The sequence below is a fragment of the Lagopus leucura genome, unplaced genomic scaffold, assembly GCF_019238085.1.
Source record: "Lagopus leucura isolate 7727_CA_CO unplaced genomic scaffold, USGS_WTPT01 Super-Scaffold_100159, whole genome shotgun sequence".
Taxonomy (NCBI): domain Eukaryota; kingdom Metazoa; phylum Chordata; class Aves; order Galliformes; family Phasianidae; genus Lagopus; species Lagopus leucura.
In genome coordinates this window covers 20,818,326-20,838,234 of record NW_024962335.1, presented here as the reverse complement: position 1 = coordinate 20,838,234, position 19,909 = coordinate 20,818,326, and the positions used below count along the sequence as shown (strand labels likewise).

The 19,909-nt window shown below is 39.2% G+C and overlaps 1 protein-coding gene across 1 annotated transcript in view; it reads right to left on the bottom strand.

The window, feature by feature from the left end:
• Nucleotides 1–595: 595 nt before the first annotated feature.
• The window catches only part of PKP2 (plakophilin 2), a 42,143-nt gene continuing 22,829 nt past the window's right edge, over nucleotides 596–19,909 (bottom strand). Inside the window, 8 exon segments of the mRNA XM_042889529.1 lie at nucleotides 596–1,478; nucleotides 3,875–3,962; nucleotides 4,924–5,113; nucleotides 7,315–7,468; nucleotides 8,061–8,234; nucleotides 9,739–9,900; nucleotides 11,473–11,590; nucleotides 19,178–19,355. Coding sequence (XP_042745463.1) covers nucleotides 1,410–1,478; nucleotides 3,875–3,962; nucleotides 4,924–5,113; nucleotides 7,315–7,468; nucleotides 8,061–8,234; nucleotides 9,739–9,900; nucleotides 11,473–11,590; nucleotides 19,178–19,355 — 1,133 coding nt within the window. The 3' untranslated portion in view covers nucleotides 596–1,409.

Below are 19,909 nucleotides of genomic sequence, written 5' to 3'. Positions count from 1 at the left end.
CTTTGAGCAGAAGTGTTGAAATGAGCGGACCTCTCCTCTGTGAGGTCTTAAAGGATTGCACATCCCTTTCTGGGTTAGAACAGCTGCAAAAGCTCCTGAGCCAGCAGTTTGTGGTGGGGGACACCACACAGGTTCCATTCTTGCAGGAGGGCTTGCGAATGCATATGCCAGTTGTGGGTGCCATCAACATAGCTTAGCTCCTCTGGTTTGTAGAATAATGGCAGATCATGTCAACTCGGAATCCAAACCACACGGCTGTATGTATTTATGTATTTATTTCCAATTGGTTTATCTGGACAATCTAAATGCTGGTTTGTTGAGATGAATATTGTATAGCAAAGAGTTTTAATGCTTCCTTTTCATCTCCTAGGATCATATCATAGGAACAGTCTTCATGTGCTTAGGAATTTGTCTCCTGTTACCTATTCCCACATGTGCAGACATAATCCTTCTGTTATCACACTGCAGGTATTTGCTGTAGGGAGGATGATGATTTTAACAGGGAGAGTATGAAGCAGGATCAGATGCATTCCTTAAGCAGCAGTGTTCCTAATTTCATGTATTTTTCTCTTCAAAAATAAAGACAAGACTCCACTCCTTTTACAACATTTAATCAACAGGATTGTTTTGAAAATGTGATTTTCTTGAAATAATCACTGAATCACCAGCAATTAGCAAAAAGTGACGGATCAGCCCAGAGTGTCTGACATACCGTATCTAGATAAAACCCTTTTTGGACACAGTTATCAATTCCAACAGCCAGATAAAGGAGCATGATGAGAGCCAGGCATAACCAGATCTATGTAAAATCAATTTTATTGCTGTTGCTAATGAGATCTCGAAAGAAAGAGGCTTAAGAACCAGTGAGCACATGAATACAAGTAATATAAAAATACTCATTTTAACTCCCTTAGTGCTTTTATAATGCAGGTAGTGAAACAGCTTCTTGTGCATACTCACAGGGTCTGGAGATTCTTGTTTAGCATATGTGAAAAAAACAAAAGGGTGAAAAATTACTATGTCCTGAGCAGTGCAATTGATGCTTACCCTCTGTTGAAAACAACCTGTATAAAACATTCTGAAAAGTATTTGCTGCCAATCAGCATTTTAAACCTCTGTGTATAAATGTCTGCTAGACTAAAGGCAGTCTTCTGAAACTCCGAGTAGTGGTAAACCTAGATGAAATGTCACCTCAAATGTCCCGAGGAATCCATTTTTGGTTATTCATATACTGATCTATGGTGACAACAATGTGGTGAAAATTACAAACACAGGACAGCTATCACAAGTCATTCAAGTCTACAAATCAGCCTCTTTTTTCCAAGATACTTCTCGATTCACAGGAATACCAGCCACATGAGAACAGTTACACTAATCAGTATATGTCTTCTGTGATGTTACGATCTGATTCAATCTCTAAGTGAGTTATAGGCTTTTGTGGTCCGGGTATTGACAAAATCTGTCTTCTTAAAATCAGCCTTTGGAATAAAAGAAAGAATAATTCATTATCTTCAGTGTCGACACTGCAAGGGTTCACCTGCCTAAAAGATAGGTCTTGAGTCATAGCAAGGGTCTAGGTAGAGTCTTCTGCAGTCAACAGAGACTGAAGAGATATCTCCCAAGAGTAACTCAGTTCAGTCTAAGATGAGCGAGGGGGTATTCTACACATTCCTTGTGAGAGGAGTGGAGGGGCAAACACTGATCTCTTCTTTCTGGTGACAGTGGCAGGAGCTGAGGGAATGGCATGGAGCTGTGTCAGATGAAGGTCAGGTTGGGGATTAGGAAAAGGTTCTGCACCAGAGGTCAGTGGGCATGGAACAGGCTGCCAGAATTCAGGAAGCATTTGGACAACACTATCAGACACAGGGTTTGGATTTTGGGTGGTCCTTGTGGAGGCAGGAGTTATACTCAGTGATCTTTTTAAGTCTCCTCCAATCTGGAATAGCCCTATGATACTATGAATCACTGCCAGGAGTTTCTTAACTCTTTCTGCTGCCCATTCCTCTGGCTCCAGCTCTACAGACTCATAACTCTTAGATGACTAATGTCAGTTGAGATTAACCCTATACAAATGAAGAGTATAGGACAATGCCATAATGCCTCATAATTGTATCAATCTCACTTGATCAAGTAATTTCTGTTGCTTATTAGATTGACTTTTCAAAAACATCTAGACATTAGGTGGCTTGCAGCTTTCAGTGCTACACTTGGTATCTCTTTGGGTACTGATTTACAGGGAAACAGCAAGTAATCAGCATTTTTTAAAAATAAGATTGGACAAATATGTCTTTTATCTACATCCAAAATAACAAAGGCTTCAGAAAATTCCTGCCATCATGAATTACTGCATGATTCAAGCACCCTTATTCTTGAATACAGTCTTCTTGTTTGTAAGGCAACATACTGCTGAGTATGATGAAAGACTGTAAAGAGATAATAAGCTAAGTAATTTTCTTGATCAAATTTCAAACAAAAAATCTACAGTTCTTACTGTTGTGCTTTTTTTCTTATTCTTTTTTTTTGAATCCAGGAGACTTCAGTTTCATTGTTCCTCTGTTAAGAAGCAAACTGGCTAACATACATATGCTAAAAGCAAGAGCCTGAAAATAGCATAGTTTTAGGTTATTGGGAATTCTAGGTGACAGATACCCTGTGCTGCAGGTAAATAAGGAATGAAAACAGTTTGAAATACAGGCTGGAGACAAGTTGAAGTCAACCCAGCTGTGCCTGGAAAAAGGAGCTACAGAGCCTCAAAAGGAAAGAAACAAGCTGTTTTGTTGGTTTTGGCTGACTCACGCTGGTCATTTTTTGTTTGATTTTGACTATGACAGATATGTTTGCCACACCTTCCCCTGGCTGTACCTTTCTGCTTGAATGTAACTGACACGTGGGCTTACAGACGGCACAGAGAACAAGGAGAATAAGACTGGGTTTAAAATAAGAAGCTGTTCTGCCCTTCCTTTGCTTTTTCTGGCAACTTATGCCCTCTGTGTCAGACTGGTTTGGTCAGTGGTGGGTACGTATCTACTAAGCATCATTTCTCACTATCTGACTGCTCTAGCAGGAAGCAACACTATTCTTCATGAAATTTGCTAGTGCATACAAAACCAGAAAGGGAGAGAATACAAACACTGGTAAGCAAATTGAAGAGCATTCATTGCTTGTGCAGCATTATCACAGAATCATAGAATGGTTTGGGTTGGAAGAGATCTTAAAGATCATCCAACTCCCAACCCCTGCCATAGGCAAGGGATACCTACTGTTAGATCAGGTTGCCTAGGGCCCCATCCAACCTGGCCTTGAACACCTCCAGGGATGAGCGTGTTCTCTGGCAATTCTGGTGCCTCGCCACCCTCTGAGTGAAGAACTTCTCCCTAATATCTAATCTAAATATATCCTCTTTTAATTTAAAAGTGTTATCCCTTGTACAATTACTACTCTTCCCAACAATGTCTCTTCCAGATTCCCCGTAGGCTCTCTTTAGGTACTAGAAGGCTGCAATGCGATCTCTTCTCAAGCTGAACAACCCCTACTCTCTCAGCACATATTCATAGGAGAGGTTCTCCAAGACTCTCATCATCCTTGTTCATCTCTGGGCCTGATTCAATGGGTCCACGTCCCTTGTAAGCTGAGGGCCCCAGAACTGAATGCAGTATTGCAGGTGGGATCCCTTCAAAGCAGAGTAGAAAGGGAGAAATATCTCCCCTGACCTGCTGGCCCTGCTACACACAAGTAAGAGAAGTGCCAAATTCAGTCACCCCTTGAAATCTTATCAGGAAACACTGTAGAAGTGCTAAGGGCCCCAGGGAACAAATGAGAGGGATCTACAACTGAAATGACAAATTAAATGTCTTTGCTATAAGACAGGTCTTACCTTTTTGTAAGCATTGTGGAGATCAGTATGTGACCACAAGAAGTAGAGGAGGACTGAAGCAGCCTTACTAGCTTTGCTGAACATGTTACTGAAATTTTGTAAAAAGAATGATAAAATACGGTTAAATTCCCACTTCTTAAACACAGTGTATGTAGAGACTTAAGATATTATAACCTCATAGATTTTTCTGTCTCTGTCCTTCCAAATGATGCTTTCTTGCTCTTTAGGTATTCTAGCAATCTCACGCTGTCCTGATTACTACAGAAAATGAAACATACATTTCCACTTCATTTATTCATCAAAATTAGAGAGAAATTAAGTACTCTATAGACTTAAACTTGCAGCACATGTCATAGTATTCAAATTCAGTTGAGAAATTGCACCTCAGAATAATTCTGAATGATCTTCCCAGCAGTTAAAATGTCTCAGTTAGACAAAATTAGGCCTCCTTTACTGAGATGAATTTCTTCTTTCTTTATGTAAAAAGAGAAGAAGGCAAACAGAATAATTACTCCTATTCATAAATCATTATTCTATTTTGATTAAATGTTGGTTGCATGTGATTAAATATTAAAGAATTATTAAAGAAAATTCAGGACTTATACCTATAATGAAACTCTATACATAATTTTTACATACAGCTCTATCTTTCCTACAAAATGTACTCCCGTGCTGAAGTTTAAAAGTTGTCTGAGCTGTGTTACAAAGGACAGGAAATACACAAACTGTTTTGGGGACAGATACAATCTGATAGCCTGGCACTATATATATGAGAATATAGGTAACGTGCCTTCATCTTGGGAGATCATATTTAAGGAACTGGAACACAGCACATTCCTTTGTGGATGGAACAGATGTTACAAGATATTTTTCTTTGTTTTCTAATATATGTAATTCTGTTCATACTGCCATCACTTTCAATCTATCCTGTACCTTAAGATGCAGTATTTTCCTCCCAAGTGGAAAAGGTTGCATTTTCTTTCTTTTTTTTCATTTTTTTTCCTGAAGGAAAGGAGGGAGGAGAGGGGAAGGCTTCTCAACCATCTTACCTGTCGTTCATGCTGATGGCAATGATCTTTGGCAGGCCACCAGAATTTAGGAGAAGCCGTGCATTGTGAGAACTGCTCTGTGTCAAGTTGTATAAGGTGTAGCAGACTGAAGCTGTGGTTTCACAAGCAATATCAGACCCTGGGACGTAGTCAGGAAGTATCGAGACCAAATCTGGCAAAACTTCTCTAGCTAGAAGTTGGAAGACAGAAAACTCCGTTACTTACTGTCTGTTAGTAACATTACTACATTACTACTTACCTAGGACTCCTATGAGACATTAGTCCTCCCATTACTATCTATCACAGTGCTGTGTGCTCCCCGAAAAGAGTAATGATTTCATAGCTGCATTATATCCCCCCAGTTAGGTAACTGCATCCACATGAAATTGTACAGTGTATGTTTTGCTTCTTATGCACAATACATTAATACTTAGTGTACTGCAATGAAGTCCTTAGGTGTGTGAAAGCAGGAGGCTACCACCTCCTGAGGAAATGTGTGTGTCTGTAGGTAAACATGGATTTAGTAGTACACCACAAACTGAGAAAGGCGTTGATTTTAATGTTGCATTTGACAATTATAGGCTATAGGAGGATGCACACATTGAACCTAAGTTATTTATATTTAAGAAGAATGTCATACTTGGAAGTCTCCTCCTACTCAAAGAACACTTCATTATTTTGACCACACTGTATATGACTCTACCAGCCATACATATTGTGTATGTTGTATGCATATTGTGAGGACTGGGACAATGTGGAAGACTATGCCATATGGAGTGGTCCATGTTCAGAGTTGATGGAAAAGACTACAGCAGTCAGCAACAGGCTGCAGGCAGCTGCTTCTGATGTAAGAAGCAGCACTGGGAATTAGCTGCAAGCATTTGGGGAAGGAATTATTCAGCGTGAGGCCATACTGGCCCTCTACGCTCAGCATGCCTCTTGTACTGAGAATGTTTTCCTCACTCTGACTTCTGTTCTTTCCACTAGGTTGTGACAAAGTTAGTTTACAGTGAGATTAAATTACATACATTTAAGATAAAGACTTCTTTAAAACTGAGTAAGCCACCTGCTATGATAAATATCAGACAAAGCAATTATGTCCAACATGATAGTCCATTTTTTTTTTCTGTTGGTAAATCAAGTAAGGAGGTTTTCAGGAAATCTGAAAATCATTTTATTTCCAGATATGTTTTATATGAAACTTATCTCAATTTGAAATCAAACATTAATTTTGCTTGCTGAAAAGAATCGCTTTTATCTAGGAAAATTATGTCCTTCCTTTCCTTTGGCCAAAATGATTGGAGAGTTTGACTTGAATCCACACGTCAGTCAAAAAGAACTCCTTTTCACTGAGGAAAGGTTCATCTGAAATTCCCCCCATTTTCATTACTGTGGGTAAAGCAATAAACAACAGTGAAGTTTAAGCACCTTTCTCCAGAGCTTCACGCTATTCTGCCTTTTCCACGTTCTTTCACAGATTGTTTTTCCCTAAGAAAAACCTGACCTCTTCCTCTCAGGCTAATTCCTATGTTTCTGGAGGATTCAACACTTGTAATTTTTAGCATCCCATGCATTATCCTCTTGAAATCAGTCTAACAACATATTGATATATTTTCATTAATAAGGAACGCTCTCTAAGGATTAATCAGTGACCAGAAGACTGTTCTGCAGAACTCTGGATGCTAATTCATTCCATAAATCAGCTCTATGCCTGTCGTTTCCTCTTCTCTCTTCAGCAGGAATACAGAAGAGGACAATGAATGATGTGAATTCACTTTACCCTATCAGTAGGAAGAATATTCAAATATAAATTAAGTAGAAATGAAAATACTTGGAACAGAAATGGCTTCTGATGTGAAAATAATTATAACATTTTATAAATAATACCCTCCAGAAATAATTGGTTGTTTTCTCTGTAGAATCTTCTAACTTCTCAAAAAAGTTATGCAGAGAAACTGTGGAAGCAGTAGCTTGCAAAGTTTTATGTCTACAAGAAGAAAGAAGAATGTCTACAAGAAGATCTTTACTAGAATGACTCGAGATGTTCTATTACATAGCTGTGGCAGCACAGAACTCTGCATTTTCTTACCTTTACCCTATTTTAAGTGGAAGAAAACCTTTGTTCAAATCTATGCATATTTTACTACTTTGAATGTAACATCACTGGAAGTATCTGATGAGGAATACGCAGTGTTGAAAAACCTTGAGGTTAGAGTCATTTTTAGACAAAACCTTTATTTTCAATCCCATATAATAAATCAATCAACCTAAATTACTGTTAAAATTCACGTACCAGTTTTTTTGTAAATTTTTTTTTTTTTAAAGAAGGAAAGGTTGAAGTAAGGAAAGCCGAGAAAGAAAGCCCAGGAGACAACATTAGTCTTTGCTCACCTATGTCATTTTGCAGGGAGGTGTTGCGAGACAAGTTCCTGAGCAGCGAGACTGCTGTCTTCTTTACTGCTGGGTGGCTTACATGCAGCATATTTCGAATACTTGGAAGGCCATTTGCCTTCCGAACAACAGTCTGGGCCACTGAAAACGGCATCTGTTATAAAGGCATTTGGCAAGAATGTGTCATTACCGTGAATATACAGCCTCAGACACGACAGCAGTAGGCTCTTTGCATTTAAGGCAGTTTAGATCTGGAGCTAGGTAGGAGTTGAAACAGAAGAGGAAGGTGATATAAAAGAAATTCAAGCCTACTATTTCCCACATGCTGTTTGGGCAGTTCCTCATTCAGAACATAATATAGGTCATCAATTTCTAAACCATGAAAGGGATGTGTAACAGTGCCAGAGAATTCCTCTCTCCATGGGACTGATTTTGTTCCACAAATCCACTTTTTTTCCCCACTCTTTTAGCATCAACTTATCCTCACTGTGCAACGAATTAGCAAATTCCAGATGTGGACACAAAGTAAAAAGAAGTGATCCTCCTCCTATCTGCCAAGCAGGAAATATCTGCAGTGCTGGTTATGATTTTCTCCTCAATGTTCTTTGATTTCATTGATTGTGTCTGGAAGCCAGTGATTTGCCTGTAGTTATCAGCTCCATGCTGTGAGCACGTTGCAACCACAGCCCTAAATTCTATGCATTTACATCAAGAACTATTTAAGGAAAAGAAAAAAGCTGACTTACTGGTCCAGTACCAGCTGTGAGGTTCTGAAGAGCTCCCAGGGATGCTTCCTGGGTATAGTTTCTGGTACTCTTTGCTATCAAGGAGAGATATATTCTAATCAGTGTGGAATGCCAGAGTGATTCCACACCTCTGGGATTGCTCTTTTCCTCGGGTAGCGGGGTGTCCTGCTGCTTCTAAACATGTGAACAGATCAGCTGTTACAATCAGTAATGACATAATGCATCACAATCTAAACAAGCAATTTTGTAACTCTGTGACAGATGACTCTGCATGGCTCACTAGAGAGAATTTTCATGAGAATGAATGTGAACATTATTTTAAGACAGACATTTATTGTTTTATTATCACTGATATTTTAATAATCAAATTAAATAAATTAAAAGCTGATTCAAGTTCTTTTTTCTAAGATAAATATTTATTTCCTTGTTTTCATTACCATTTTTGTTAGCTAGATCAAGGACTGCATTTGAAAGTAAAGAATACTTTCATTTTTACTGTCATATGTTAGGATATTGGTTAAAAAGTACTTGTACATAGTATCCCAAGATCTATTATCAATCACATGAGTTGAAACATGGCAACTGGAAGGTCATGATGGAACAAGAATTTTTACCAATCGGCTCATGTGTGAGAACATTTCTTATCTTTGATGATTCAGGGAATGAATCTGAAGTAATCTGATGTGGAGAAATAGGGATGTATTCTCTAGGAGAGATGATCCTGGTATTTGATAACACATAGCCAAGAGCACTCACATTCACAGCACTACAGTCTTCTTATCATAGGAATATGGATCTGTTTGATGACTGATTAAAGTATGTTTAATTTGCAATAATTACATTTTCCCTAACATTCATAGTCTAAGAACAGATCTGATTTTATTGCATGAATTGAAATTATGCTACTGATGACTACAAGATCCATGTTCACACTCTTTTCAGTTTTAAGCTCCTCAGCAAGTATCAAGTTGTGAACAGTAAAGGCAACCTGTAAAATTCTAGTATTTAACTGTACTGAACATTCAATCTGAAAATGGGAGATAGGTGAAGGGGAAGATGCTTTCCATCTTTAGCTATTGACATTGGGGGCTGAGCTGAAGGAGAAATAGTATGCTAAAGCTGCACTCTGGATGGAACAGGAGAAAGAATAGACTCCAGGAAAAATCATGGATGGGGGAGAAGCACAAATCCTTTTATTTCCCTTTCGCCATCCCTGGTACCTGTTTTTCTCTTTAGCAATTCCATTTGCCAGAATATTTGGATCTGAACCACACAGCATCAAAATAAGAAGTCTGAAAGCCAGCAAGCCACAGAGGAGGCAAATCACCGTGTGCTAATTCCATTTGTGAAACTGCCACAATATCCAGTCATTGGTAGGACACTTGCACAATTGCTGAACGTGGTGCAGACACCAGTTAGGTCCATCAGGTAATGAAGCTGAGAGGCACTGTTTCTCAACTAATGAAACGGAATTGTTTTGTCATTTGTTCCATCAGACATCTAATAAGATAATGGATGTCAGAAAAGGCTATTGATAACTCTACATTTTGAGGGTGAGTGTCACATTACCAGATGCGTCACCAACAGAGAAGCAATCTAATTAGATCACAGCCTTATATTCTGCAGAAGTTGCTACAACTGATGAAGAAAATGAGATGTAATAAAGCATGTGCTTTACCTCTTTCACTTTTCTGCTCCGTGTTCCAAAACAGCCTGGTGTTCTATCATTGGTAGAAATATTTCTTCTTTGTACATAGATGCTCTGGGCATAGTTTTCAGGAAGTTCTACCTCTAGTTGGTAGGAAAGATTGTGAAGAATGCACACACAGTTTTCTGTGGCCTAAAATAACAAAAGAATAGAGAATTTGGAAGCAATGGCATGTGTTGAAGGGACATGTATAGACAAGGAACTTCATTTTTGGATCTTAAACAATTAACTGCAGAGTTTATAATGGTTTAAAGAAGAGCCAGTTTTCATGCCACAAGACTGCTTTTACACTGAGAAATTAAACATGTCCTGAGATGTTCCTAAGCACTCAGGCCAACTGGCACACAAGGCTTGCATTCAGAGCACGGTGCGTATCTGTTGGAAATGATCCTGGGACATTATAATTCCTGAATGTACCTGGGATTTGTTTGGGCACGTGCTGTTTGGTACAGACCAGAAGAGTGCCAAGGAATGCACAGAAGCTTAAGAGCAGTGATGAACACATATACACCTAGTCAATGTCAGCAAAAGGAAAGCTTTGTATCTTTCCAAAGGATACAGCACATGTTTTTTGTGTGTGGTAGGATGCCATTAAAAAAAAAAAAGAAAAAAATTAGATGTGCCTTTCTGGAGGTGGCTCGGGGCAGTCTGGTCTAGCGGTTGGCGACCCTGTGCATGGCTTAGTGGTTGAAACTAGGCGATCTTTGAGGTCCTTTTCAACACAGGCCATTCTATGATTCTATGATTCTACGATTCTACGATTCTGTGATACTAAGCATGACCGAGGTCAGGTTGACAATTTCTGAATGATGAGTTCAGTGGCAAATAGTTTCATTACCAGTTCTTCACTTTTTGAAAGTAAAAAAGAGGATGAATGGTTTTAGGACAAAATGCAGCAGGGAGCTCTTGACACAAGTGTTATGTGCTGGATTCTCCCTGGAGCTACTGGCTCTGAATGCAAGGAGATAGAGAAGATCAAGTAACTAATCCCAGGAAAGAGCTACAAATACACAGTAATTACCACTACACAGCACAAGTTATAGCAGGCACATCAGAAGTGCCTCACAGGCTACGGTTAACCTCGTAAGTGGCTGCTGGTCTTCTCACCTAACTTCACCCAGCTAAAAGACAAACATCTAGTCTAAGCAATGTTCATCTGCAGTCAGCACTGGCAGGAAGAGAAGGAGAAAACCTGTCTTTTGGAATTGTCCACGTCCTTGCAGTTACTGGCATAGGCTGAATGCTTAATGTACAAAAAAATGTAGGAAAATTAATTCTATTCTAAGTGACGTAAACTTCTAATTACTTTGCCAGGCAGATTTAGGTTCCGCATTTCTTAAGAGACATATAGCATTTCCTATTTAGGAAAGTACTCAGATATTGATTCTTTAAAACTTCTAGCTAGCTAGCTCCCTTAGACAAGCAAAAAAAGTAATATCTGAACCTTTAAAAGTTTCTAGTTCTCTGTGGTGAGAGATCCTTAAGACTGTTTTCCTAAAGCCAAGGTATGTTGTTATTTTAGACAGCAGGATAAAAAACACTTTCAAAAGCTTCTTTTTGAACATTCACATTTGGTAGCAGTTCTAAAAGCATTGGAAATAAGTATAAATTTGGCAGCTACATCACAACTCTTTCTGAACACTGGTTTTAAAACAAAAACTTGCTTTCAGTGATTTCCCATAGGAAAAGTGTCTTGAAGAATACCTTGTCATTAGGCTCGTGGTCTGCAATAGCTCCTTGAATATAATACACAAGAGAATCAATCAGACCGTCACACTCTCTCATCTTTTTCCTTCCTTCTGGGCCAGCAGAGCTCATGTTTCTGTGAGGAAGAAATACACTGGTAAGAAGAAGTTTACTTGAAGATATTTTCTAGTGCCTCTCTGACAAACTTTTCCAGATAAACCTTAAAATAGCAAAGTTAAGGATGACTGCTTCTTTTCTGTAGGGCTGTACAATAATATGAGACTGTTAAATAAAACTTCAATTTTAGTGCATTCCCAGACAATAATAAATAACAAATTAAAACAAGCTGTTGTGTTTAGATGGATAAGGCATGCCTCCATTCCAGTCTTCATCTCGATGTAATCTCTAAACAAACAAACTGAACGTTTTCTTCCCCCAGATATTCCACTTTAAGCTGTGTTTTTAATATCTGTGACATTGGCTATGTCAAACTACCAGACGAAAAGTACTTGTGAAAACTTCCTTTCAAAAAAAAGTCTTCTTTTAACATTTACCTAAACCAAGTCAATCTTGATCACCCACCAACAGACGTAAGTTCTAAGAGTTTTAGCAACATCTACACACAAGTTATAACATTTCTGGAAAACAGGAAACAGCTGTTTCTTTATTGCCTACGTTCATTTTTGTGCTTGTAAACTAACCGCAGAGTAAACCCAACTTTCTCAACTTGAAGATGATTGATTTCAGCCACGGGACCAAAATCGCCAGACACCCCATGTGCTGCTAGAAGGAAGGGAAAGAAAAGCTGAGCCTGCAGATTGAGCTCAAGGCGAGCAGACAAGTAATGCATCGCAAGGTGTCCAGTGACTGTAGTCACTGCCAGCTGAGCAGTGTGCGAATACTGAATCTTCTACTGCCAGTGGGGAGCTCTTAGAGTCACAGAATGGTTTGGGCTGTAAGGGATCAGCTGCCCAAGGCCACATTCAGACTGGCCTTGAACACCTCCGCGGATGGGGCAGCCTGTGGCAGGGCCTCATCACCCTCTGAGTAAGGAATTTCTTCCTAACATCTAACCCCTCTTTTAGTTTAAAACCACTCCCCCTTGTCCTATCACTGTCAGTCCACGTATGAAGTCATTCTCCCATCTTGTTTATAAGCTCCCTTTAACGTACTGGAAGATCTCAATGAGATCTCCCCAGAAGTTTCCCCAGGCTGAACGAATTCCCCTCTTCATAGGAAAGGCGCTTCTCTTTTCTGCTTTCCTTCATTTCTCTGAGGGTCCACATAGTGGCTGAGCACCCTTCCTCAGTTTGCTCTTTTGCCATTGTGTCTCACATTCTCATGAGGACAGTAGACCTGTTACTACTGATACTTGTTTTCTGTTACCTGCAGAAAAAAGCATGTAGAAAGGATGGGAAAGAGCATGTCTTCTGAAGAGTTCTATCCAATCTTTCTAATTCTCTGTCAAATGTTTTCTCATGCACATGTGGAGATACTTGGGTTCTCCTAGCAGTGAATAGTTTCCCCACCCAGCTAAAAACACAGTCTCAGTGCAGTGCCTCTGCTACCCATGTGCCTCCTGTTGCTCCTGCAGTGTTCAGCAGAGGAGATGTGAAGGGACAAAGGAGAAACATACTGCACTCTGCTGCTTCTGAGAGCATTCTTCTGGCTGCTGGCACCTAGGAAGACAAAGCTGAAGCCACTAGAAACTGCTCAGTCCAAGAGAGGGAAATGCCAGATGCTCTCTGCTGATGCTTTCTGCTATTCTACAATGGCTCAGGCACTGCTGCATATGCTGTCTGCCTCCTCCAGACTCAAAAGAAGACACTGTATGTTCTGCTTTCTGCTCACATTTCTGTGCTTTGTGGTAACCTGAGTGCAACTTGAAAATGAATTATGAAAGCCATTTGAAAACCCTTGAAAAGCTAAGGACACGCTTCCTGCTTGAAGTTTGGCTCAAAATAAGCTACTGATTATCAGGGAAGTAACAACACTTCATTTTGAGGTATAATTATTTTTATAACTGAATGGCCTCTGAATTATGGAATGCTGGAGTTATAAATCTCGACCTCATTATTCTGGCCTCCTGCTGCTCCACTGGCCCAAAGGCTGACTACAGTATCACATTCCTGCTTTGTTTGAAATAACATTAAATCCAGCTCAGTGTTAGTATCCACCACAAAGAAGGTCATGTTCTTTAAATAATTTCAGGGAGTTTACTTTACCCTCTTATTTACCCACTGGAAAACACAACAGTTTAAAATGTTATTAGTGACAGAGCCTGAAAGGCACAGCTTTAAACTTTCCCGTGGCTTATGATAATAAAATACACGTGATATTTTCTACATAGTGCCAATGCAGTTTTATCCCCTCCTCCTGGGAAGCACATATTTAGTTTAAATATTAACGCACTGCAATTACAGCTTTACTTTAGGTCACACTGTTAATAAGGTTCCTATTTATGAGTTCATTCATGCTCTTGTGGAATTATATATCACAGAATTAATATTCAGATTCCTCAATATGGCAACACTTTGGAATTCAATTTTACCTACATAAGTCACATTTGAGTCATGTCGTCCTTTCAACAGTTTATGGCTATGCTGACAGACATGTACGTGCTACAGCTCTTCTAGTGCATAGCACAAATAGTTTCTGAGGTGCACAGACTAAAAATACCATTAAAAGATAAGTGTGGAATTTCCCCCACTGAAGACCTTCAGCTGATATGGCACTTCATCTTGTCACAGCACAAAAATCACTGAACTTTAGACAACTATCATCATTCTGAATGGTTGTGCAAGGAAAAACCATCACTCGTACTTGCCATCTAGCATGACTATGGGTTGGCAAACAGCTTTATAGCTCAGGAAGCAGAACATGAAGTTGAGGCACTGCCCTGTTCTGCAAAGGAAATGAATCACTGAACTGCTTTCCTTGAGTTTCTGGCACTCAACTGTTTATCCAGACAGAGACACCACTATGTGTGTCGGCATGGCCGTGCTGTGCTCCACTTCCCTCTTTCCCTTTATTACCACAATGTGAACTGGGAAGAGCACCTACTTTCCAGATTGTCCAATTACAGTTGCAACCACTTTGAATGGGGTCAGATTTTATTTTCAGGATTGGGTAGCATCATATAGGAGTAAATTCATATTAAAAAAAAAATCTTTTTGAAACAATGGCAATATTTTTCTTAGAAAAGTTCAAAATTGACTTAATCTTGCCTTCCCAAGATTTGAGGCTCCTGACAAATGTAGCACCTTCCTCTGAGCTCAGGAGTTTAACTCTCTCCCTGTGGAGCTCCTGGAGGCCTTGAAATATCCACCACTTGAGTGAATGGGCAATTGCCATTCCGGGCTGGGCTGGCTCAGAACTGCAGCTCTTGGCAATCTCATGCTGAGATCCCAGGGCTACCTAGAAATCTTAAAGTTTGCTATGCAAGTTTGTTTTCCCTGAGCTTCATCGGAGTATACTGAAACAAATACATCTGTGGAAAAAAAGAATTGGAGTCAAGATCAGACATACTGTTGTAGAAAACCTCTTGTGCTACATAATTCCTAACACCTCTGCCTCGCATCAGTACTGAATAGTTAGGAACGTGCAACATGAGAGAGAGAGCTGCTGATTGTAGGAATGCTCTCCTTTGAGTGACTGACAACTTAAGTTTTGATATAATTTAGGCATTAAGCATCTCTGACTTTTGGCATGCTTAAATATGCCAATCCTGGTGACATGCCCGAACTATACTGCATACTAAAGTGGATGCATGTAACTATCTGCAGGCCTCATTCATCTCACACCATGCACGGTGTAACCGTATCTGTGACTGACACAGCCATCTTCCCATGTTTCAGTGTCTTTTATGGAGGATCAGCTAGTACCCTACTGGGAAATATTTTATGATCCAGGTGAGGTAAGTATCAAGAATTTTAACATAGTAAAATCAAACATGATTTTCACAGAAACAGAATGATAGCACGTTCAATTACGTTGCAAATTGAACCAAATGAAAGGGATTTTCCCTTTAAGCCAGCACTGAGTCACACACTGGCAGACATCAGAAGAGGCTTTTGCATTGCTGTGAGTGATCCACACTACTGATAAGAAGGTGGCTTTTGCTCCTGGGACTCATTCTGCCAAACTGGTAATTTGAATTTAACTCAATTATGTGACAACGATCTCCTGAACTGCTTCATGATGTTCCTGAATTACTTCAGGAAATTGTATTCCCTTCATGCCTTACACAATTTAAAATTGCAACAAGGAAGGAAAGGAATCTACAGATTTACACAGTAATGCTAGGCACCAGGCTGCAAGCTGCTTTCTGGAAATAACAAAATTCCTTCCAGGACCTGGGGGAGCAGACAGACTAATGAATAGACACAAGATAAGAATGGATGGAAATAAACCTAAAGGAGTGGCAATGCTGTGCAAAAGGCTTTGCTTCAAAGGCTTGTTATCGTTAGCCCTTTGTTTTATAACTTCAGTTAGAATCTTCCATTACTAGCTTGAGCTGCCATTACAGTTTCAACCAATAGTAAGAGCTTTGGCCTTAGTTATCTCTGATTAAATAAAATGAGATGGTTATGCAGCCTCCTCGTCTAAAGTACAGTGATAGCACTTCCTCAGTCTACAGCTTTCCAATCTCTATGAGTCACTGTCAAAGGTAAAATAGAGCTTGGACAGACCACAGAACAACAGTGATGAAAAATGAAGTGTTGTATCTATTTTACTTCCTGAGGAACCATGAGCAATGGTTAGCTGACTTTTCTGAAAATGGCTGTCTGAGAAGTTTTGAAGAATTAGGGTACATAGGGCCACAGAAAAGTCCAGTTACAGAGCAGTTTTAAAGGAGGACTCCAATGAAACTCAGCAATTGTAATCATTAGCTCCAACTTTGAAGGAAGAAGTGCAACCTGTAAACCTGTAAAGTTCAGTCCTTTAGGACAACACCCAGGATAATGTTCCCATCAGCTTCAGCAGATCACGTTCTGTCCCTGAATAACGGAAATATCTTGCACTGCAAAACTTCTGGAACAGGTATTTCAAGGAAAAAACACAACAAGATCACTATCAGTATTCAAAGTATAATAGAAAGCCTTCTACTAAGCCTTCCTTTTAATTCACAGGAAAAGTCATCCCAAACATTTGTATAATAATATTCAAAACCATATATCCCGCACGCTCTTGGCATCTTGCACTTTCAGACTTGGAGGAAGCATATGGAAGAGGAGGCTAAATATCTCCACTTAGCCAATCCATTCCTATTGAAACAGGAGACAGTACTGTTATGCAAAAAAACAGCAAGAGTTATCTTGTCTACGAAAAGTTTTACTTAATTGGCTTTTGTCAGATATCCAGAGAAGTCTTTCCATTTGCTTTACTCCACCTGCTCAGGGCACAGTGATTTTTATCACATTTCAGGACTGAATAAAACCATCATTTATTCTAACTGTCAGTGCTAAATGTTGTGTTGTACGCAGCTTCATTTTGAATCTCTAAAGTTTTGTGACCTACAGTTTCTGTGAAACTGTCAGAAGCAAAGCTGTAGGACAAAAAGCAGATCTAGAGAATGGGATTAACAAATCCGTCCAGCTCCTTATCAGTAAGTGAATGTACAGACCCAGGCTGCTGAAGTTTGGGATTCCACAGTATGTCTTGCAGTTACTGGTTAGTAGAATGAGGAGTGTTCTGGTTGTTCACTCATTCCGATTCCAGCTTCTGCAATATTATCTGCTAGATGTAGATTCCCTTTCTGTCCTGAAATGCTATTAAAGAGAGCTATAATCTACAAGTTGGTAAGTATGTGGCACTCTGTCAGATGACAGTGATAGAGTTGGACTGTGGCTGACTGTCAGGCAACTTTTTGAAAAGAAATTCTGGCATTCTTCTCTACCTAAGCACTATGCTATGCATGATGTACGTACTCCAAAGTTCTATTTTTACTCTGCAATAGAAGCTGCAGGCTATAAACTTTATCAACGTGCACAACAAATGTTAGCATTACAAAAGGGAAGACTAATTACAGATTTATACTCTGGCACATTAATCTACTCTTTAAGCACCTTTATTATAATCATAATTCCCTCTGTGCACAGTTGTTTTTTTGTTTGTTTTTTTAATATGCTGTTCTTATGGATTTTGTGCAAATATATTATTTTGAAATAGTATGTAAGTAAAGAATACTTCTGGTGGTATTCTGGGAATAAAGAGAAGCAAATTATTCCATACAAAAATCCTAGATTTCTGGTCTGCGCAAATATAAGCCTCATTAAAATCCATTCGCTGCAAGAAAGTATGTTGACAATCCTACAGATCAACTTTACCTGTGAATTTTCAAGGTTTTATTCTCCTCTCAGTTACAATTCACAGTGTTTGATCATTTAAAAATGACAAGGACTGGAAGATGGACACAGTATCTTTGGGCAAAGGTCAGTTTGAGAGACTTTCATTAAGGCTATTGAACCATTTGCAGCTTTAGAACAGCCCTACTCACTTTCTTTACAGAGTTAGGTATATTCAGAATTTACTTTTCTTTGATTTAAAATAACCCAGCTACTGTTACTCATTATTTGTCATATACCAAGTGGTGTCAAATTGCTACAACAACCTCAGAAAGAGTAATACCACATAAAAACTAAGAATAATTCTGTGACCCTATATGCTAGTTTGTTCAGAAGAGACGGCTCTGGAGTCCAAAGCAGGAGCAGGTATAAAGTGGCATATCCAACCAGACTAGTTTATGTACAAAACAGCTCGAGCAAATTCATATGAAAAAAATATGATCTACTTCATTTCACAGACAACACCACTAGCCAGAGTGATTTTATTATGGGTAGTTAATGTTTCTCTGTATTTGTTTTTGAGTTATTAAAGAAAGATAAAAGTTAATTATTATTTAAACCTGAAGTTATTTGGTAGTTGGTGGGCAGACAGAACCTTACTGATGTGTATTTTCTATCGCTAACAACTCTTTTGTCCTCTGAAATCACTCATGAGTCAGACACAGGACTATTTACCCTGTACAAATTCATACCTTACCAACACAACTACTCTGTTGCAGGACACGTTAGCAAAACAGTTATGTACAAGGCAAAACCAGGCAGTTTCCCAAGCATCTAAATTTTGAACTTAATTCCTCGTACTTTACTAAAAAGAGTTTAACTTAGTCCATGCCTTGTCACTTGTACCATTACTCTTTACTTTTTTCAAACTTTGTTCTTTCATGTAAACAAAAGACATATTTCTGATACAATAATTGCTTTTATTTAAAGTGCAATGACTTTGAACTCACAAGAGATACAAAGGGCCACACTTTAATAGGTTGTTATTTTTAAAGGTGTATCCCGTTTTAAAGACATGACTTTTATACTTCTGTCATTTAGGGGTGGGTCTACCTTAGTAGTCTTTTGTACTATGCTTCTCTGTTCTAATCACTACCGTGTTCATGAGGCTGACTGCAGTAGTAGATGCACAAATGCAATTCTATTCGTCAACCCCATGGCTGCAGCCTGGCCTTAATAGATCTGAATTTGTGCAAAAAGTTGGATGTGGATAATTTTGATTCAAAAATGACTTTTTTCCTAATTTAGTTATTTACCAACCTGTATGCAAACTCTTCTCTTGGTGCCATCTCAGTTCAGAGTAAGCAAGAAAACGCATGTGTGCAGGCCTGTTTTAACATCACTTTATTTTAGGTACTTTTGAACTGAGTGCTCACCTCAGGCATCCTGTGGCATTGTAGAAGATATCAGGGTCAGGTAAAACACTTGACTTGGGGTAATCTCGATCTGGCCAGCCAGAGCAAGGGATGAGAACAGCTTCTGTCAGGATATGTAGGGCTTCTTTAACCAACAGGTGCTTCAGCTGGTCATTGGAAGACAAATTCCACAACAAACCTGCAATATCCAAAATAAAATCAGAGTGGCAAAGGATTCCCCCACAGTTTGAAAGACCTAATCTCACAGTTCTTGAAGTTAATCAGTAAAAGAGCTTGTCTGGCTCTTGACATCCTCAAGAGGAGCAGAAGGACTTGATCAGAGTTCACCAGCCACCATGACACAACACTGCACAACACCCTCCCAGATGTGATTGCACACTGCTCAGTCTTCAGAGTCTCCAGTGAGAATGTGGAAGCATTTTTATTTCCTCCCATGAGATAAGTATAATGGCATTCAGTCATATGTGGACTAAATTAATGTGCTCTCTTCCTTTAGCCTGAGCTGCTGCAATTAGCCATAGTAAGTACGTCTAAGAAGCTCTACAGTGTCAAAAAAAGAATCTCAACTACACTGTGGAGTCTAAAGTGCTTAAATTTAGCATTGCTGAAGTGTGAAATGGGTGCCTATAGATTCAGGTCTTCTCTCTGGAGATATGGAAAAAACAGGAAAAAATTAATGAATGTACAAGGAATTTGATTTCCTATGTCCTTCCATTGAGCAGGTAAGTGACA